A 20,266-nucleotide genomic window follows, 5' to 3' on the forward strand; every position below is an offset into this window, starting at 1 on the left:
TCAGCAGTGCTCGAGATATTGGCATCGGAGAATGTGTCTACTTTGAGCAACAACTCCTCTAAATGACGACCCTTTCTCTAACATCAATTGACTTACTATGGCCGATAGCCCAGTGGTGAGATTGCTCAAGCAGTTGATGGACATTCCGTCCATCAGCGAGGATGAAGAGAAAGTTGGGCGCTTCATTGCCAATTACCTTGAAGATCTCGGTTGGACGGTGGAATTAGTACCCATTGCGCCCGGATCGAATCGGTACAATGTCTACGCATATTTGGGCCACGACCGAAAAGCTCGAACTTGTCTAACATCACACATGGACACAGTTCCGCCACATATTGACTTCCACATACAAGGAGATATCATCTATGGCCGAGGGGCTTGTGATGATAAAGGACCATTGGCAGCACAGATTGTTGCCGTGGAGGAACTCCGCGCCGAGGGCAAGCTGTCCAATGGCGACACGTCGTTGTTGTTCGTAGTCGGCGAAGAGAAGGGAGGACCAGGGATGTTGGCGGCGAACGACATGAACTTGAAGTGGGAAGCCATTCTCTTTGGCGAGCCGACGGAGGGGAAACTAGCAGTCGGCCACAAGGGACATTACGTCTTTGAGCTATTCGTGGACGGTGTTGCTTGTCACTCGGGATATCCTGACAAGGGATGCAGTGCAAATTCGACATTAGTAGCTTTGCTGCAAGAACTCAAGTCCATCGACTACCCTGTCTCGGAACTGCTGGGACCTTCGACTTTCAACTGTGGCAAAGTCAGCGGTGGCGTCGCGTACAATGTTCTTGCAGCTGATGCCTATGCGCTGTGTGGTGTCCGAGTTGCAGCAGACTTAGCAGCCATCGAGACAAAGGTGGCTGCTGTTGTCGACAAGTACCCCCATGTGACCCTGAAGAAGAACTTTGCATACCCCGAGACTTATCTGGACTATGAGGTAGAAGGTAAGTAATGGGCTCAGAGCAGAATTCGGAGACCAATGAATACTGATATGTTTCAGGACTGGACTCGATGCCTGTATCATTCGGGACCGATATCCCTCGTCTGAAAGGCAATCACAAGAGGTATCTTTATGGCCCAGGCAGTATCCTGCATGCACATGGAGAAAATGAGCAGGTGGCGATTCCAGATTTGATTGAGTGTGTGGCCGTGTATAAGAAACTCCTGATGATGGCACTAGACCCCTAAATCTTGATATTATGTAAAAAGGCGAATTCTGATTCACATAGATGTATCTCTAGTGGGATTGACTTGTTCCCTGTGTCATCAATCTCTAAAATCTAACCAATTGCCCCAGAAATCTGAGCTGTTTCATAAGGGCGTTGGGCAACGTGTGACTGGCGTTAAAGGCTCCATGAGTTCTGATTGAGCACATTACAACTCCAACAGATCCACTAGGTCTCACGAGACGAGCCCCTAGCAAGAAATAGCCACATAGGGTGACTTCAGAATCACGGAAGGGCGCGCCGACTTTTAGGATCGACATTCTTGGCTGCTTCCTCCGTGCATACGTTCGCCTTTGACAAGCTTAAGATCTCGGCGTGACTCAGATCCTTCAAACATGAGCTTTCATAACCTTCTTCGTGGCCTAATCGTAGGTTTCGAGTCAAGGCTTGAAGTATCCTGTCACACCCACTCACCACCTTCACCATGCCGGGGAATCTAGCCGAGATACCAGAACTTCCGCTGGATGAAGCATTCGCCCTGACGGCAGCTTTCAAAGCCGACCAGCATCCTCAGAAAGTCAGCCTTGGGGCAGGCGTGTATAGGGATGGGCAGGGTAAGCCATGGATTCTGCCATCAGTACGTGAGGTAGGTCATTGATGTCAGTCTATTTGAGAAATGTGCTTGTCTCCTGATCAGCCAACTTCTGCCAGGCCAAAAGAATCTTGCATGAAACCGAAAACCTGGACCACGAGTATCTTCCAATCCAGGGCTCAGTCCCTTTTCTTAATTTAGCCAAAGACCTCATCCTGGGCAAATCTCTTGCTTCCTCGGTCAACGCGGTCTCGGTTCAAACGATATCTGGAACAGGAGCCAACCATGTCGGTGCTCAGTTTCTGGCTCAACAACTCCAGCCTCGACATGTCTTCATCTCGGATCCGACGTGGAACAACCACCATCTTGTCTGGACGGTAGGGGCTCCTGGAGTGAAGCAGAAGACGTACCCTTACTACGATGCCGCGACCCAGTCTCTTGACTTTAATGGTATGATCAAAAGCCTCGAAGACGATGCTGTGGAAAACGATGTGGTTATCCTCCATGCTTGTGCTCACAACCCTACCGGCATCGACCCAACGCAGGAGCAGTGGCAGGAGATTGCCCAGGTTGTGAGGCGGAAGAAGCTGTTTGCCTTTTTCGACTGTGCATATCAAGGCTTCGCAACGGGAGATCCAGACATCGATGCATACTCGGTTCGGTACTTTACGGAAACAATGTTCAGCACGGAGGGATCCATGACAAAGCAAGACAATGGGCCCGCTGGAATGTGTATCGCACAGTCCTTTGCGAAAAATTTTGGTCTGTATGGCGAGCGAGTTGGTGCATTTCACCTGGTGTTACCCAGTTTAACACCCAATTCTGGAGCATACAGTCAACTTCTACGGCTGGGAAGGGCCGAGATTTCTAACCCGCCGTTGTTTGGAGCACGCATTGTCTACACTATCTTATCAAGTTCGGAGCTACGAAGCATCTGGTTGCAAGATCTCAAGACTATGGCTCGACGAATTGGTGATGTGCGAGCAACCCTGAGGAGGCAGATCGAAGCTCGGCCTCACAGTGGAGATTGGGGCCATTTAGAGTCCCAGATCGGCATGTTCAGCTTCACGGGATTAAATGAAAAGCAAGTCTTGCGCCTCAGGCACGTCCATCACATCTACTTGATGCTGAATGGCCGAGCCAGTCTCAGTGGTGTCAATCAAGATAATGTTGAATACGTCGCAGCTGCTTTCAATGAGGTGGTTAGATATGGTGGAGATAGCACTAGCTGACACATGACTAGATAGGGAGTCCTTGAGAACACTCTCAATGGTGATCAATTTCTTAGACTGGGACCGTTAACCGATGTCGAGATCGAAGTCCACAGGTGAAAAGTAGTATCCGGAATAAGGGCTCTGAGCCAACCGGCTTCGATTGCCGATCCAGCAACTCGCATGCCGATAAAGATTACCTTGGAAACTCTTTCCAGTCTAACCTGCTCAGGTCCAGGTTTGAAAATCGGTCTGGGATGCCCGCAGGCCACGCCATCCTAGCAGATCTTTGTATCAGGTAGTTAGACTCTACCAGTGGTAGCTGCTAAGACAACGCGATACTAGACGATCGTTGACCGTGAAAACGAAGTAGCGACAACATGACAAGCAGCCAGCCATCAAGTCGACATTTGGTTGTTGCAGCCGGACAACTAGGCCCTGTACATGTTGGAGATTCACGAGAGTCGGTGATCGAACGCATGTGTATACTGTTGGACGAAGCGGCATCTCGAAAAGTAAAACTCGTGGTTTTCCCGGAATTGGCGTTGACCACCTTCTTCCCACGATACCTGCTAGATGACCAGGAGTTGAAGAGTTACTTTGACGTCGATGATCCAACTCAAGGTGGCATCGCCCAAGCACCACGCGTGAAGCGGCTTTTCGACCATGCGCGTAGTCACGCCATCGACATATGCGTTGGCTACGCCGAGAGGGCGGTCCAGCCCGATGGAAGCCATGTAGACTACAACACAAGCGTCTATTACTCGGCTGACGCAGGGAAAGTCGTGGGAAAATACCGCAAGGTACACCTTCCAGGAGCTGTGGAGCCGTATACAGCCGCGGGGGCATATCAGCAGCTAGAAAAACGGTACTTTCGACCTGGAGACCTTGGCTTCCCTGCGTTCAGAGCACCTGGGCTGATTGATGGCGCACTCAAGAAGAAGGATGGGGTGACTGACCCAGCACAGTCGAAGCTAAGAGGCGACCCTATCATTGGCATATTGATCTGTAATGATCGGAGATGGGCCGAGGGATGGCGGGTGTATGGCCTACAGGGGACTGAAATTGTGTGCTGTGGCTACAACACTACGGCATTTGCGACAAAGGCTACGGGTGAGATGGTGGACATGAGTGCTGAAGAGGCCGAAGCAGAAGTCCTGCTACACCACAAGCTGAGCTGTCAAGGCAATAGTTACATGAACGCATGCTTCAGCATCAATGTGGCCAAGACGGGAGTTGAGGATGGGAACCCTCTGGTGGGAGGCACCATCATCGTCCATCCAAATGGGCATATCATTCAAGAAGCTGAGACAAAACAAGACGAGTTGGTGGTAGCTGAGATTGACCTTGAGGACTGTCGGAGGGGAAAGGAGAAGACGTTTGCATTCGAAAAGCATCGCAGAGTCGAACATTACAGGATGATACTCGACAGAGCCGGTGCGATTGAGCCAGAGCTACTTTGAGATAGAACGAAGAGAGGGAGACAGAAAAGTCTCGTGGCTAAAGTACGTAGCTTCTGTCTTCAGTCGATAAGCCCAGACTGTCGTCCCAACCAGTGTCAGTATGGTCCAGGAATGTCTGTAGCAGAGGGTTATCCAACGGGTCAACAGAGATATTTCCAAGACCAGTCCAGTCGTAATTTTCTACCGCTGTGCTGGGGACAAGGAAGTTGCTCCAATCATAGTTTTCAAACTCTGTGGTGTCGAGCAAGGGCGGGCCTGGTAATGACACAGGAGTAGTGACTGCTTGGTTAGACTCAGTAGTGTTGGCCACATTTGTTTCTTTGGCTGTGACACGGGTTCGGAGGCGACCAACGGTCCACTGGATATGGGCTAGACGAGAATAATATTGTGACGCTGCCATGTTGCCGTTGTCGCGCATGGTCTTGAGGAGGTAGAATGACGTCTGGACGGCGTCTGAGTCGCTCGAGTTTGGTGAGATGATAGCGGAGATGATGAGGATCAGGGTTGAGGAGAACAGGTGGTGAGCATCGAAATAGCCGTAGGTGGCCAAGGCGTTTTCAATGTACAGCTGTGAGACAATGCTGTTGGAAGTCCTCGCGGCTGAGATACATGAGTCTGCCAGCATTCTCGCTGTATCTGATATGGGTGGTGTCGCTGATTCGCCCTGTGACACTGCGGCACTAGCAAAGGGGTTCATGGTCTTGAGCACATGTAGCAAGATTGGGCGAGTGGTCAGTATAATGCACTGGTTGAAGTGAAGTTGTAATGAAGCCACAGGGCGATGGGCGGCCCCTTGACTCAAACGCAGGCTGGGAGCAACATTGGCATCCCACTTTTTGAGTTTCTTCAAGATCGATCGGACATTATGAACGAAGCTGCCATGGCTGTCCTTGGACGACAACCCATAAATATCTCGCATGATAGAGCCGGTGATGCGCGATAGCTCAATGTTGGCTAATAGATGTTCCGGGGATGAAAACTTTCGCCGGGCGTCAGAAGCTAGTGTCTCCCATGACGGTAGTTCAACTTCAATGTCGTTGTCATGGATACTCAGTGGCTGGCCAAGCTTGGAGCTCGTTGATCGGTCAAAGATATAAACGGTCCACCACAGGCGAATTCTGTGTTCCCGCTCCACAGGGGTGAGACTAACACATTTGTCGATGCTTCTGTGCAGACCGAGAGATGTACTCAGCCTGAGCGCGATGCCGCTGTACATATGTGCTGATTTGACGCGCCCGAGGGCGTTTGAATAGAAGCACTGATAGTATATTAGCATATTGAGCAAGAACTTTATCAAGAGCAGAGGTCTTTGAGAAGTCCTAGAAGATTGTACAACTTACAAACAATAGCATGGTTTCGATATTTGCTGTTGTGGGCTCCTCGAACTGATCCTGAAGAAGATTGACCGCCGAGAGGAAATAGTCAGTACCGGGGACTGATTGGCTGTCAGTCTGATGAGGAGGTATGGTCGGGGTGGTAGTAGAATAGAGCTCTCCCAGAGCCAGGACAACGAAGAACTTGCAAGCCCAGACTGGGTCACAGTCTTGCATGTCTCGAGAGTTGTAGGCTGCATCGAGCTGTTGCAAGAAATCTTCTTGGAGGAAAAAATGGTAGTCCTGGCCGATGAAGCGAGTGGCTACACGCACGAGGAGATTTGAACGGATGCGATCAGGGAGTTTACATTCGGCAGGGGTGCCAAGTTGACGGGCAAACGCCGAATTTTGGACATAGCGATAGCCCGAAGGCATCGAGGCAGGGGTGCCCTGAGGGTGAATGCATTGCAGTAGGCGATCGCCAAAGGCTGTGCAGGTTGACTCTCCGACAAATTGCTGCTGAGATGCTTGATCTAGTTGAAAGATATTCTGAGGTTCGTGCAAGGGATTATGGATGTCTGGGTCTGCTGGGGGAGGCTGGCTTGGACCACGAGATTCCATGGCCTGTACACTCTGAGATGAGTTGGCTTCAGTAATATCTTGATCAGGGTCGGACTCTCGCACGGGGTGAGAGTCCAACTGCTTATCAGCTTGCAACTGTTTCAAATAGCTGTGTCGTAGGTTTCGTCAGCTGGAAGCTCTATGACATGGCTTAGGCTCTAAGGCCGGCCAGAAGACACTACCGACCTCTCAGACACGGCTATTCTGCGTTCACGAGGAGTGTACACGCATGAGGCACCCCTTCTTGCCTTTTGACATCTTTGGCATGGGATGCCCCCCGAGCATTTGACCTTGTGGGTGTGACATCGGCGACAGCTGAGTCAGTCAGTTCAGTCTGATATGGACCTGACGTTGGGAGACGAGAGCGAAGTCTTACGCAATAGCAGAACGCTTCTTCTGTTTCCACATCGGAGGAGCATCGCTGTGAGGGCTTATTTGGTGTGTATGGCCTGGCGATAGAGGCCCAGCCATTTGATTTGGCTGTTGGTGTACTGAGTAGTGAGATGATCGGGGGAGAGAGGCCGACCTGACTACTTAGAATGGGTCGGGTCGGCAAAGGCTGAGATTTAATAGAAGTCGGCAAAGAATCGCCGATCCCGATACGAGTCTGTCTTGGCATTGATATGCACTGAGTTGTCAACAGTCTACGTTCACAGAGAGTGCTTGAACATCAGCACAACTCGGCCAGAGACGGAGATATGCAGTGATAAGCTATAAGCTTGATATGGAGCACAATACACTATTCAGTAAGTATCCATATGGCGTTTCGGGCAAGGAAGGCCCTCTTCAAACTGATCATATTTCAGGTCACATGACCTTTCGTCTTCACAGTCCCCCACCTCCCGGGCCTTGGGTAGTAGTAATGCCTATGGAGATCCGTCACCATGATGTAACCGGCTGTTGCTTCTCTGGACTCAACTACATATCGTCAGTGGCCTGAATCGGTCTCTAGAATGGGCAACTCACGGTGGCGCGATGAGTAGCACCTCCAACGCCGGCCTGTAACTTGCCTAATAAGGTGTTCTCGTCATAGTCATCGATGCCAATATCCAGGTAGCCACTTGGAGCGATGCTTCGAGGCACAATGGCCAAGGCACGGCCAATGACGTCTTGGTTGGAGACAATCTTGAGCAGGGCCACAGCGGCATCGTCGACGGTGGCAAACTCGACGTTCTGAGACGTCAAGATATCTTTGACGTCCTTGGTCAGGATCTTGGTGGCGATGAACCTTTGATGGAGAGTCAGCCTCCTTGTCGTGGGGAGTAAGTAGCAATAGGTGAGATTTACCATGGGCCGATGAAATTGACCCGGATATTGTGTTGCAACTCGGTCCTCCGCAGGCATTTAAACATGCCTCGAAGAGCATACTTGGAGGCGGCGTACTGGACGGCGCCGGGGAGATCAAGGTAACCAGCTAGACTACCTTGTAAGACCAGAACTTGATCCAGGGGTGGGCCCTTGTTGGCGGCGTTCTGCTTCCGGAAATAGAACAGGGCAAGCTTGGTGGTGTAGAGAACGCCATCCAGGTTGATTTGGCTGATGTTAAGTGTTGGCTCATCTGGCTCATCCTGTTCGACTGGGTTGACCATGAATCAGAGGGGGGCCACTACCCTGCTTTTTGGGGTGAGACTCACCGTCGTTTAAAAAGACCGAGTCGGCTGCACTGATGCCGGCATTGGCGACAACAATGTCGACTCGGCCAGAAGGAGAACTAGTAAGGGCCTGTTTGAAAGCGGCAAGTTGATCTGCCCATTTGGTGACGTTGGTTTTGACGAATTTGACTGAGCTGTGAGGGAAATTGGGTGATAAGTGATGAGGCAATGTGAGATGGAAAGCCGACATACCCAGAGAGTTCTTTCTCCAAAGCGGTGCCACACTCTTGGTCAAGATCGGCAATCAAAACAAACGCTCTGTAGGCCGTTAGCGCGAGGCTCTATCTGGCATGTTGGGTGAGTCGAGACTGACCCATTTTTTACCAAGTGCCGGGTGTAGGCTTCTCCTATGCCGTTGGCGCCTTATGTGCATGATCAGCAGATGTGGGAGGTAGATGTGGGAGTCGGGAATTACATACCTCCAGTGATGAACGCGGTCTTGCCCCTAACATTGCTTTTGTCAAAATCGACGTCGGCGGTGATGGGACCGGAGTTTGTGTATTGTCCCTTCATTGCGAATGACTCAAACTGAGAGGGTGTCGTTTAGAAGGTTGAAGGTAGAGAGAATTTACGGGACGACTATAACGGTGGTCAGTTGGGGAATCAAGCAAGCATCATCATCATAGCCCCCTGGCCGACGAGTGGCCTTATTTATTGGGCTTTCAGGACGAAGCAAAAGGTGTGGAGTCAGAGACTTTCAGCTTGCAACACACTCGGTCAGGTCAAACTGAAAAACCCATTGAGCTTGGCCGAGGTATCTGAAGGTGTGTGTAAGAGTAAATGAAAGGCGGGGAAACCTGACGGCAAGTTCCCACAATTAGGCTACATCGCGGGATGAGTGACGGAGTCAGTTGGTTCCGGCTTCTCGGTCTTTAGCGTGGTCGAAGCTGGAGAAAGAGTTGGAGATGACCGTGAAAGACGAGAGAGGACATTCCTGACTACGGATCTGGGGTGTCATGATGGCCGAGGGATGCTGGGACATGGCGATACTGTGTGATACTATCAGGGTGGTGGGGTCGAAGGTGGTGCATTGGGGAGAGATCTCACGATCGGGAAACAATGAGGGACCATCCTCCTCATTTCGTATTCCGTATTCCGTATTCACTACTAGCACCTTTCATTCACACGCAGACGTACCGCCTGAGGCGTCGGCTAGATCTCCTATTCTTCTCCTTGTCTTTCTCTTCCTCCTCCTTCACATCCTTCACATCAGTCCAAAATACCACCGAGGTACGACACATACGACGCCGAAGTGCCCAGGCCCCTATGAGGCTGGCTCGGACGCAGATGCATGTGTTGAGTGAGGCGTGCACATGGTCGTTATGGATCACTGGCCACTCCTAATGCTGACAGGTCGTCTCATTTTTGTCTAGTCTTTCAGGCAGAGATCAGATGAGAAGTGGAAGAGCAGGTCCTGAAAAGGGAAGCCAAACTCCCTGGACGAAAGGTCGAGGGAGTCTGGATTCTGAATGATCGAGACCCGATCTACAACATCGCACACAGTAGGACCATGGCTCGAACTTCAAGACTCTGTATCCAGGCGGTCACGCTCCTTGACCTGGTCGTCCGCCGGATTATCTGACTAACTGTAGGCTTGGGCAAGGCTAGGGTAGAAAGGGGGTTCCCCCAGGAAGGTGGGGGCAGGTATTTTCTAAGGATCGCTTGGAATCATATCAGGAAAGATATTGATGCGATCGGTTTTGGCCATTGTTCCGTGTATATCAGAGGCGGGAATGTCATTTACATAGTCCCAATACAACGATATCAAATGCGACGTGGATACGAAGTGGAAGTGGCTATGAGACATGGGCGATTTCTGAGAGGTTGATATAGGGCGGCATCACACTCGCCCCGAAACAGGACCAGAGTGTCGGAGTGTGGCAGGCGCATACAAAAGAAATGGTAATCACGTGTTAACCATTAAACATACAAATGTCCATCCAGTGCCAGTGACAAAACTGATATTATATCATTTCTGAGCGACGTTCCACTGCACGTCGACGGGAAAAATATATCCTCAGTCGTGGCAAACACATAAATACGCAGACACGCCCCATCTCGGTCCTCACTTTCCACACCTCCGTCACCATGGCCATCTTCTCCTCTGCTCTCCTCCTCCGAACCCACAGCCTCACACTCCTGACCATTTCTTTCTACTTGATCTTTTCGCCCTCCCAAGTATTCAACTCGACCCCGGTATGGCTTCTAGGCGAGGCCGTGAGAGTGCGTTCGGCAGCATTTGCTTCCGAGGACGGTTTGTCCGACTCACCATTGGCTCCACCCATTATGCCTGGAGCACGACAGAGAAATGCTGGCCCGGGAGCATTTGAGCCACCTCGCCTGGCAGGTGCAGCAGCGACATCACCTCTGACCTCGCCAGTCGACCAAGGCACTCGAGAATTGTGCGCCCTCCTCGCTCTGCTGATGACCGTGTACGCCGTCATGCAGTTCATTTTCGCTGGGGACCTTACCTTGCTTCCGTCAAATCCATCCACCTCCACGAACCATTCCTCTAAAACATTGAAGCCGACCTCTACATCTCTCTCATCCCCGTCCTCCTCATCAACTTCGAGTCGATATGGAGAAGAGCTGCACACCCTCTATTCAGCGCAGTCACGGTGGCTGACACTGTCGGGACTGCGAGTCTTTGGGTCGTCAATCTTGGTGGCCTGGATCTACGTGTTTTACTCGCATGGCAAAGAGACACTGGGCTTTTCAGGACTGGGGTTGCTGGCAAATCGCGTTACCTTCACCTTGGCTCTGTCCGACATGTTGTTCTGGGGCTATCTATGGACGGTGTTGAAAGACGAAGCGAGACATGTGGCAATTGGAGTGGCCAGGAAGAGAGAGGCTGAAGAAGAGTCATGAGACCAAGATTGATATGATGCTGCCGCGTGTGATACTACGCTAAGATCTGTACAGATAGATCCAGGGGAAGCTCGTGAGTGGATGAGAGTGAAAAATGGCGGCAAAAAGCCTTGTGTCATGTGTATAATATTGTCCATGTAAGAGATCTGCGATAAAGCTGCGCTATTAGACCATCGGCCTCAGTCTTGAGACCATCTGAATGTCAGGCATACCAGTCCATGGTATCCGTTGGGGATAGTGCGTTGTGATTCATGCCACTTAGAGCAACGCAGCGACACCAACAGCCAGAGCGGCAGCGGCACCCATTCCGACGTGAACGCCAACGACGGCGGCGGCATCCGTTGCACTGGCAGCAGGCGATGCTGAGCCAGACTCTGAGGCCGAGGTGGTTGTGGTTTCAGATCCTGAAGTGGTTGAGGCAGCCGACTCCGTGCCAGAGGCGGTAGTAGTTGCGGAGGATTCGGTACTGGAGGACTCGGTAGCGGAGGAGGTGGTGCTGGTGGTGTCTGTGCCATTGGTGGTACTGTTATCTGCACACCCAGCTTGCGCAGGCTATTGTAGTAACGATCGCAAATTGGTTAGCAGGAATCCAGCTGCAAATATGAGGCGAGTATATCGCATCGACATACCAGGAGTCCACCTTCGCCCGTAGGGTCGCAGATACCGTGGGCATAGTTGAGTGCTTTTTCTGAGTCGGCCTCGTCACAAGAAGTGAAGATGCAGCAAGAGATCCCTTCAATAAAGGAGGCTCGCCCACAGATGCCTAGAGTTTTGAGATGGTTGGTTAGATGTTGAGCTGAGGCAGATGGGATTGATCTCGTCGAGATTGGATGGTCACATACATGCTGGTGCGCCACCGCAGTCGGCGGGTAAAGAGTCTGAGATACATGAAATTGCGCCTAAGGACAAGGTCCATGTCAGTCTAGGTTTATTTGACGAGATCGAGGTGAATGGATAGGGATCACGGTAGACAACGTACAGGTTGGCAGCTCGAGAGTGCCCTGGGCAGAAACCAGTGCGGCGAGGAGAGTAGTAGACAGGACGAGAGAGAGATGCATCTTTGTGGGAGTGGTGGTCTGGAGGGGAGACAGTCAGGAAGAGGAAGTGTTGAAGAAGCTCGAGATGTAGGATCTACCAGGAGGTGAGGGGAGGTCAAGTGAAGTGAAGTGGGCGAGTGGAAATAAAAAGATGTAGAGAGGGAAGGAGAGATGGGGTGAGGTTAGAAGGAAAGGCAAGGGTCAAGCTATACTGAATGTAATAGACGAAAAGACACTAGATGCGTTATATATCTCAATAGACAGCAGGGAAGTAGTTTCTCGATGAGCTACGATATTATGCTATCTGTACCAAGGGCCTGGACAAGCTTGGATCTCAAAGGAAAGTCTTTGTTGTTGAAGGCAGATCTCGACCGAGGTGGAGGGAGGGAGTGGGTGTTGGCCAATAACAACGAAACCCAGGACGATCGACTGCGGAGAATGGGGGAGGATAGAAGATAAGTCTAGGGATAAGCCTAGGGACACAAGGGGGAATGGGGCCAATGGAGCCCGAGGAGCCCCTCGGCCCCCTGTCAAGCTCTGAGCCTTAACTACGCCTTACCTATACTCATACCCATTATCGTACTACCTACAGGCTACAGTCCAGCAATCCTTTCGGTGGCTGGCTCAAAGACAGCTGGAGGGATGAATGACAGCCAAACTCTCGTGCAACATGACAATCAACTACCCTGATGTTATCATAAATCATCAGACTGGTGTACAGATCCCACTGCCAGATTCATTACGGACACCATCACTCACGCCTCCGGGCTTATGCATATGCCACGATGCATCCTCGTATACAAGTAGAAAGATCTTGGGGCTTCGCCTACAATCACTCTCCAGGCTCCCACTACTTACTCCGTACTTAGCGCAAAAGGCTCGGCTAGATCATCTGTTCCGGGTGGGGTGACCACAGTGACACTTGAACATTTTAACCGTGTCTGCCATGTTAGACATCACTAAAATCATTAAAATCATTGGCGTGTATTTAAGTACTAATAAAGCAATATTGCCGAGTTCAATATACTCCGTATTCATCCATGCTCGTTTCATCCCCCCAGGCATTCTGCAGGAAAAAGCATACTGTAGAGGGATTCCTGGGCCTATGTATACATACTATTCAATATTCCCCCTATTCTCTCATCTATATCAATATTGCAGTCGTAACCCATGACATCAGCCGTCTCATATCCAATACCTATCCCCAGTCTTCTAATGGTACACCTCACCTCTCATTCCATCACAATAGATTGATCGTATATGTATAGTCGCTGGCAAACCAATACCCATTGGTGTGATCCAGTCGATCTTCGTAATTGTCCATCTCGGCGTCGCCCTTCATTACGCTGCGGAAACGATCCCAGTTGATCTGGTCATACCTCGACACCTCAAAGCAGCCGATCCGTCGATACTCGCCTCGTTTCATGGTGGCACACAGCAAGAGGCCCTCGACCCGATCGACCACATCAATTACAGGTAGCAGGTAGACCTCCAACTGCTCCGTCAGCATCCCTGTCGCCGACGACAACTTGGGCAGCCGGTCGTCAAACGACGCATTCTCCAGCTCGACCTGGGCCTTGGAGCACTGAATCACACAAGGGGTGTGGCCCCAGTAGTCATGCGTCCGTCGCAACAGTCCCCGCGCCATGAACCCACGCACCTTGAGCAAGCCCGATTCGACCATGCCTAGACGGTCCGACTTGTACTGGATGTCCACGTCAATCACCTCGATGCACGTCTCCCGTTGTCCTTGCGCAGGTTCCGGATAGTTGACCTCGCCGTCGATGCTGGCCCAAGTCCATGTGGGAGCCCGGTACCGCGTCGGCCGCCGACCACGGTGCACACGCCACAGCAACGCTTGCGGCAACTGTGACTTCCACATGCCCACCAGGTAGTCGTCCTCGTGCAGCCGGTTGCGTGCCATGTACTGTCGGGCGAGCCCAGCCATGGCCAGAAGCTTGTCTGACGAGTACGACAGCCGTTTCTGGCTGTACATCTTGACTAGTTGGTGCCAGTTGCCGTGCCGTTGGTGGTGCACCCGTTTGCTGAAGAACTCAACCGACTCCTGGCTCGTGGGCGGGCCCGTGGTAGCCGGCAGTCCTTTAGGAAACACCTCAGAGCAGCACATCTGCTGGCATTCCCACAGAAGCTCGTTGCGTGTAAAGTGGAGCGTCCGCTTCGCCAGACACCGTTCCTGAAAGGCCCACGCCCGCTGACTGAGTGGAGACGAGTCCACTAGATCGTGCCATAAGGTCGACCGCAGAACCTTGTACATTCCATCATCGATGCCCAATCCACCCACCTCGACTATACACGGTTGTAGCGCCTCGACGTTGCGCGAGTAGATCAGCCCTGTCGCGTCGTCTCGTGACGATGTGGCGGCAAGATTCAGGGTGGCCTCGGAGTACACCTTGTGCATTTGCGCCACTTCGCTCAGCACCGCTTCTTCTCGGTCATGCATGATACATAAGGCGTCGACCCAGAGATAGCGAAAGCCTAATCGCTCAGTCGCAGTACATGCCTCAGCGATGGTCTTGGGCAGGCTCGTGACACTAACTCCTTGTCTGAGGGCAGCGAGGGTGCCCTTGTGGAGTCGCACCGGTTTGGACTGGCCCCAACAATGCGACAACGTACAATACTCGGCCAGCGGATCAACAAACATGCCGTCGACCAACTTGACACCCGGCGCGCCCTTAGGTCCTCGGATGGAGACATCCAGGAGGTGAGTTGGTTTCCAGGTGGCGCTGGTCTCGGCGACAGAGCATTTCATGTGGTTGAAGGTGCAGTCTTGGATCCACTGGCGCGCCAGCTCAAAGCTTTCGTGTGATGCTGTGCTGACTGAGCGTGGATCAATTGTCCTCACGCCTGGCTCTACGGCATCTGTGTGACCGTGTCCAAATATCAGTATGGCTGGGCGAACATGGTCCAACAAGCAGAGAGGAACACTCACATTTGGGATTCATCAAGATCAACTCGACCACTAACCCGTTGACTCCGTCATGGGATGAGGAACTCGTTTTGGACCTCTCCGTGTCTGGGGTGGCCCTACTACTGCTGCCGGCACCGTTGGAGGGACCTGCACCATGACTGGGGCCGTTCGTCGCAGACCCAGCCTTGACATAGCGGAACTTGAGCCGGGCCTGGTCCCGAGCAATTGGGGAAACAAAAGCCCAACCGACCGAGTCGACAATAGAACCACGGCGGAAATTCTTGTAGGCGTCTGGGTCAATGGACATGAAGATGGTTAGGCACAGATGACATTTGCTGGCGCGGGCAGCCAGTGCCTCCAGACCGTGGTGGGGTATTTCACTGGCATCAGACCGGAACTCTGGCGGCTGGAATAAGGCCTTGCAGGTCTGGCACAGCGTGCTCTCTTTGAGCTCAGTCATGCTGTGTGGACGGTGTGTCGATTTGGCGCAACAACAGTGTCAACGCCGCCACTGCCGTTGTGGTCGTCGTAATGATGGTCGTCGTTATTGGTCGAGGCCAAGTTGATGGCCACCCGTACTTCTCCTCGAAAGTTGGGCTTTGCAGATTTGGGACACTCTTGGTTGAACGTGGGCTGAATTTAGACCAGATGGATCCTCTAAAGATCAGGGACAAGCGACTCAGGAGTTTAGCCGGGAGCTGGACCAGAATGAAACAACAGTCAAACACACCGGGCGTAAAAGAGTGACAGGTGCGATGCAAGAACCATGGACAATAGGCTGCTGGGTCGACGTCGATGAGGACAGCGACCGCGATCTCAGCAATAGAAAAAAGGTAAGGTCGAGATGGTGGAGTAATAGGACAAACAACAAATTCAAGCAGGCCAACGCAACATCAGCAGATGGATGGGTTCGACGAGGCCCGAGGCCCCAAGAAGCCAGGGACAAAACAATGACGATGCGTGACTGAACCTTTGGACCCAATACCAAGGCGAGCAAAACGAGGTCTACCCTATCGAAAGCAAATGTGTAATTGAACGACAGGCGAGCATTGAGACTGGGACCCTCGGGCCCGCGCTTGGGGTTTGATTGGGATCAACGGCGAGCCGAAGATGGTGGGGACGGTGTGGGAGGGAGTGACGAGTGGGAGAAAGGGAGAGGGATGGATGGAGATAGAGAGAGATGGAGTGTGAGTGTGAGTGGATGATGCTTTGGAGTCTGTGAGTTCTTCAGCCTGTATACACCGTGTGTGTCATGATTGTACTGGGGCTGGTGGCCTGTAGGGCCCTCTAACTTTGGGGCTGGTGGGGGGGATACTTCGGGGGCCCGAGGGCTCTGGACAGGGACGCGGGTAGAGCCTCAAGCTTAAGTTAGCCTGGAAGACAGGGTCTATTTGGGGGGGGGGAGGGGGGTTTCTTGGTGGTGGCTCTTGTTGGAGTGTTGTGTCCTACACGCACAGCCTGTAGCCTGAACCTTTCCTGCCCGAAGCCTATTGTGTTTCGGTACTCCTGCGCATAACTTCTCCCCCTTTTGCCATGCCGCCTGCCCACCAAATAGCTTCATTTGCAATTTCCGGGCCCCGTTTGAGAGGATGCGCCACTTAACGCTTACTTATTGTGTACTTAAAAACACCCAACCGGTTTCAGATGTTATTCTCAAGTACCATCACTCTTGAAAGACATCTTGCTTCTCCTATATGCCTAGATGTATATGTAATAAATAAAGTTGCACTTTAATTGTCTCAACTACCAATGTCAATTGTACATAACGAATGCATGGGTAATTGCATATTGTTGTTGTTGACGGTGATGACGAAAAAGATGATACGTCTTCATCAACGCTACGAGCGCACTGATCTCACTTGGTCTGCCACGCCTTGGGCAAACATGACTACGTAGACTGGCAGATTCACACCTCGGGCACACGGGCACATCCGCCCCAGGTCCATGTTCGTCAAAGCCTGAAGGAATGAGCCCCAGTACGTACTCCAGGGCCACCATCGAAATATGAAACAATTCTAGATCGGGCAATTCGGACAATTATTCCCCGCAATGATAAGGCATGATTAGCTAACTTAGTGCAAAGGACAGTGAAATAAAATGCATGCTAAAAGTTCAGGAATAGCAGGGTTGCTGATACTGAGTACTCGAGATGCGAGTACGGAGTACTCGTAGATAACCAGGGTTGGGGCCATCGACATCCATGGCCCATTGGCACTTCAACCTCCATATCCTCATCGCCCATCCTCATTACCTTACCTCAGTTTCGTCATCTTCAACAGGTCGTGTCGGTGGAACAACGCCCTGTTCTTCTTGCCAAACACATACATCGGAATGCTCAACGCACAGATGGCGACCTCGATGCTCCCAAAGATGATAAACAGGTGTCGAATCCGGATAGCAAACACCCAGTCGTATGCATAGTACGCCAGGATGAATGAAAACATGTTCTTGAAGATGATCAGGTTGGTAAAAGCTTCCACCGCAATCTCTCGGTGTGCGTCCAGTAGGTATTGCGCCGATGCTATCGCCCCCATCACCATCGACACAATGATGAACGCCAGGAATACTTCCGGAACGATCCACCCATATCGAGCCACATCTCCTGCCGTAATCCCAAACCCATATAGACCAATCGCCGATGTTATCATCGTTGGGATGACCAGCACGATCCGGAACTCTGGTTCATACTTGCCTTTGTTGCGTCGAATCATGTACTTGGTCACCAACTCGCTGTAGATCCCAGAAAACAGCAGACCAAGCATACTCCCGATAAACGCGGCCGTGTACATGTACCCTGCCTTTTTTTCGTTGAAAAATAGTGGCGGTCCCAGGAAAATCAGCGACAGGATCACTCCAACCATGACCGTCCACCCAATAATCACTCCCTGCAGTAGACACGCCCAAAGCACCGCAGGATGGAAGAACAGGGGAAATGGTCGCAGCAACAGTTTGAAGAACGACTCATCCGTCTTGCGCCCATTGAAAGGCATCAGCCGCTGAACAAATGTCGCCTTGGCAGGCACCTTAGTTGCACCCGCTGTCGTCCTCGTACGGACAGTTTTCTCTTCTGTCTTCTCCCCTGTACCCTCCTCCGTGTTCTCCCCCGGATTTTCTTGCCTGTTCTCTGCTTCGGAACTTTGCGAAGGCCGAATCGCTTCTTGAGAGTCGCTTGACAACAAGTCCAGGTCCAGGGAGTGATCTCTGCGATACGCCGTCTCTGGCACAAAGAAAAAGACGAGAAGGAATCCAGCCGACATGATGATGGCAAGGATATAAAACTGTCACACCAGTCAGCCTTGGATCTCGTCACACACTTTTTCCACCTCATAGTGATGAAAGGGGACAAGGCTTACACTCCATTGCCATCCAATGTCTGTCGCCATCATGCCAACAAAGACCGGGGTGAGAAAGGCTCCTCCAAACAAACACGTATTCGTAATCGCCATTCGGATGCCTCGTTCGTGAACAAAATAGAGGTCCCCCACGCACGCATTCACAAGCGCCTCAAACGGTGCCAGTGCCACTCCTTGCATGACCCGACTCCATAGTAGGCTGGCATAGTTGAGGTTCTTGTGTGTCGACCCTCCCCATGCCGAGCTTGCCACCATAAGCAAGCCCCCAAACAGGAACAGATGTCTTTTGCCCCATACTCGCGCCGACGCTACAAATAACCATCCTGCAACTCCAACACCGACGAGGTGATATGCCGTGAGAAGTGCCGCATCTTGAAATGTTCTTCGAAATACGATTGCGAGGGTCACCGAATCGGCTGCGAGGAGTGGAGAGGCTGTAGTTGCCACGCAGGACACGAAGCAGAGAATGGCAAGGATGCTATCGCGTTGCCACAAGGGCCAATTCTGTCCAAGAGTCAGCAACGCACCGTTGGCCATAATCACACTACCTTCTCTTCTATTGGTAAACACTCACTAAAGGGTCATTGGGATCGGCCGACGGTTGTGGGTTCAGGATGATTCGACCAGTCTTGTCTTTTTTCAAATGTTGCGCACTCCGGAGCAACTCTGCTTGTCTCTGCTCGGCCGCATACACATATACGGTTCCAGGAACATGCTCCACGCGTGGTTCCAGGATCCCCAGCGCCATGGTTGGGCCAACTGCTGACGTAAAACTGGGGCAAGTCAGGCTCGACGGAACGATCCAGTCAATAACAATCTCGGGCTTGGATTTCAAGACACATGATGGGCAATTGATGACGAGGTGAGAGGTTGTTGTCCAACTGGATCCATGACGCCCACCGCCTTGCTCAGCGACATAACAATGGAAGAGGTTGAGAGTTGCGCCGGTCCAAGAGCAGCCTGCGGATCCTTGGATCGGTTCGCCAAGCCAAACATGCATCTGGAACATCGCTGGTCACGTGACGACGTGACGGATCCTCCATATCATCCTCTTATGGTCCTGGCTTCTATCATTTGCCATCCAGTATTCTCACAGCCTCTCTTTCCCTCTATTAGACCCATCTTTTCGATATATGCCATTGAAAAACTCTGAGTGTGGCAGTCATCGCCCTGCTTATCCATCAGACCTTGTAGAGTCTGGCCACCAGGGTTGGAGTTGCCGCAATACAATTACATTATTGACCCTCCTGATCCTGCTATTCATTTCCCTTTGACACTGCCATATTTGAACTCATTCCATGCTTCGCCCACTTTGGTCGGCTGTACCGGCCTCTGTTCCTCTCCCATGCCCTCGTGTGCAAACCCAGCCGGTGTGTTGGTCCCACTCTTCTCTCGCAGACCGGCTGCCCCTTTTTGGCCTTGAATACTACCACCATATGCTTTTGTATGTGTCGTTGTAGCCCCGCCATTTGCATAGGCGTTTTCCACATTTTCAACCCCTGGTGTTTTGAACGTGGTCGATGGAGTACCCGGCGGTCGAGGTGCACGTGCCGGTAACATAGCATAGACGATGGCGGCAGCTATTCCTCCTAAAGCAAATCTTCGCCCAAAGCGACCGCCTCCGCTGGAAGCACCGGGGGCCTTTCGTGGTGTGCCAGGATTTGGTGGCGCTGGCCCAGCTGACATGTTGGATTCAGTCGAGAGGGTACTGGACAGGGCAAGGGCAAATTTCTTCTGTTGGAGTCTATTGCACAAAGGTGGCCTTCTGTTAAAAACTCAGTGTTGCCTAAGGCAGGCAGTTTCAAGTGTGAACTGGAGAATCGGGAGCAGCTGTGAGTAGTGAATATAACCTATTGAGACCTTCTCTTAAAGCCCAAGATTGAGATGTCGAGCGAGAGAGTTTCACGGTCCACAGATTGTCCCCTCAAATGCATCATCATTTGTTATGACAGTCCTGACTTACCACTGGTACCTGACTGGAGGCCGCGGGGGGGGGGGGGGGGGTACATGGAGCATCGACTCCTCATGCATGACGCAGTCCAACAGTGTGTTATTTGCGAG

General features: G+C 51.8%; 10 protein-coding genes across 11 annotated transcripts; 4 read left to right on the forward strand and 6 right to left on the reverse strand.

The window, feature by feature from the left end:
- Positions 1–97: 97 nt before the first annotated feature.
- PV10_02050 (uncharacterized protein) lies at positions 98–1,188 on the forward strand (the record flags this gene model as incomplete). The annotated part of the gene is made up of 2 exons (XM_016366323.1): positions 98–944; positions 1,001–1,188. The coding sequence occupies 2 exons, from the start codon at positions 98–100 to the stop codon at positions 1,186–1,188; spliced, it is 1,035 nt and encodes a 344-aa protein (XP_016225841.1).
- A 399-nt stretch (positions 1,189–1,587) lies between these two features.
- Positions 1,588–3,048, forward strand: PV10_02051 (uncharacterized protein). Its single transcript, XM_016366324.1, has 2 exons — positions 1,588–1,812; positions 1,878–3,048. Exons 1-2 carry the CDS (start codon positions 1,651–1,653, stop codon positions 2,988–2,990), a joined length of 1,275 nt encoding a protein of 424 aa, XP_016225842.1. The 5' UTR covers positions 1,588–1,650; the 3' UTR covers positions 2,991–3,048.
- Positions 3,049–3,247: 199 nt separating this feature from the next.
- On the forward strand, positions 3,248–4,432 carry PV10_02052 (uncharacterized protein; the record flags this gene model as incomplete). The annotated part of the gene is made up of 1 exon (XM_016366325.1): positions 3,248–4,432. Exon 1 carries the CDS (start codon positions 3,350–3,352, stop codon positions 4,430–4,432), a length of 1,083 nt encoding a protein of 360 aa, XP_016225843.1. The 5' UTR covers positions 3,248–3,349.
- On the reverse strand, positions 4,407–6,445 carry PV10_02053 (uncharacterized protein). Its single transcript, XM_016366326.1, has 2 exons — positions 5,773–6,445; positions 4,407–5,690 (listed from the first exon to the last, which is right to left on the reverse strand). The coding sequence occupies exons 1-2, from the start codon at positions 6,364–6,366 to the stop codon at positions 4,470–4,472; spliced, it is 1,815 nt and encodes a 604-aa protein (XP_016225844.1). The 5' UTR covers positions 6,367–6,445; the 3' UTR covers positions 4,407–4,469.
- A 621-nt stretch (positions 6,446–7,066) lies between these two features.
- On the reverse strand, positions 7,067–9,024 carry PV10_02054. 2 transcript variants are annotated; one of them, XM_016366328.1, is made up of 8 exons: positions 8,714–9,024; positions 8,438–8,597; positions 8,332–8,380; positions 8,211–8,276; positions 8,001–8,152; positions 7,654–7,942; positions 7,333–7,594; positions 7,067–7,284 (listed from the first exon to the last, which is right to left on the reverse strand). In XM_016366328.1, exons 2-8 carry the CDS (start codon positions 8,529–8,531, stop codon positions 7,246–7,248), a joined length of 951 nt encoding a protein of 316 aa, XP_016225846.1. In that variant the 5' UTR covers positions 8,532–8,597; positions 8,714–9,024; the 3' UTR covers positions 7,067–7,245. The 2 variants fall into 2 exon arrangements, with proteins under 2 accessions (XP_016225846.1, XP_016225845.1); XM_016366327.1 differs by having other exon boundaries at positions 8,438–9,024.
- A 981-nt stretch (positions 9,025–10,005) lies between these two features.
- PV10_02055 (uncharacterized protein) lies at positions 10,006–11,101 on the forward strand. The gene has a single exon (XM_016366329.1). It carries the CDS (start codon positions 10,107–10,109, stop codon positions 10,884–10,886), a length of 780 nt encoding a protein of 259 aa, XP_016225847.1. The 5' UTR covers positions 10,006–10,106; the 3' UTR covers positions 10,887–11,101.
- On the reverse strand, positions 10,969–12,244 carry PV10_02056 (uncharacterized protein). The gene is made up of 4 exons (XM_016366330.1): positions 11,866–12,244; positions 11,729–11,785; positions 11,516–11,649; positions 10,969–11,438 (listed from the first exon to the last, which is right to left on the reverse strand). Exons 1-4 carry the CDS (start codon positions 11,942–11,944, stop codon positions 11,145–11,147), a joined length of 564 nt encoding a protein of 187 aa, XP_016225848.1. The 5' UTR covers positions 11,945–12,244; the 3' UTR covers positions 10,969–11,144.
- A 760-nt stretch (positions 12,245–13,004) lies between these two features.
- Positions 13,005–15,708, reverse strand: PV10_02057 (uncharacterized protein). Its single transcript, XM_016366331.1, has 2 exons — positions 14,874–15,708; positions 13,005–14,803 (listed from the first exon to the last, which is right to left on the reverse strand). Exons 1-2 carry the CDS (start codon positions 15,310–15,312, stop codon positions 13,164–13,166), a joined length of 2,079 nt encoding a protein of 692 aa, XP_016225849.1. The 5' UTR covers positions 15,313–15,708; the 3' UTR covers positions 13,005–13,163.
- A 1,167-nt stretch (positions 15,709–16,875) lies between these two features.
- PV10_02058 (uncharacterized protein) lies at positions 16,876–19,145 on the reverse strand. Its single transcript, XM_016366332.1, has 3 exons — positions 18,780–19,145; positions 18,206–18,709; positions 16,876–18,130 (listed from the first exon to the last, which is right to left on the reverse strand). Exons 1-3 carry the CDS (start codon positions 18,951–18,953, stop codon positions 17,105–17,107), a joined length of 1,704 nt encoding a protein of 567 aa, XP_016225850.1. The 5' UTR covers positions 18,954–19,145; the 3' UTR covers positions 16,876–17,104.
- Positions 19,146–19,300: 155 nt separating this feature from the next.
- On the reverse strand, positions 19,301–19,891 carry PV10_02059 (uncharacterized protein; the record flags this gene model as incomplete). The annotated part of the gene is made up of 1 exon (XM_016366333.1): positions 19,301–19,891. One exon carries the CDS (start codon positions 19,889–19,891, stop codon positions 19,466–19,468), a length of 426 nt encoding a protein of 141 aa, XP_016225851.1. The 3' UTR covers positions 19,301–19,465.
- Between the last annotated feature and the right edge of the window lie 375 nt (positions 19,892–20,266).

This window comes from Exophiala mesophila (assembly GCF_000836275.1).
Source record: "Exophiala mesophila strain CBS 40295 unplaced genomic scaffold supercont1.2, whole genome shotgun sequence".
Taxonomy (NCBI): Eukaryota; Fungi; Ascomycota; class Eurotiomycetes; order Chaetothyriales; family Herpotrichiellaceae; genus Exophiala; species Exophiala mesophila.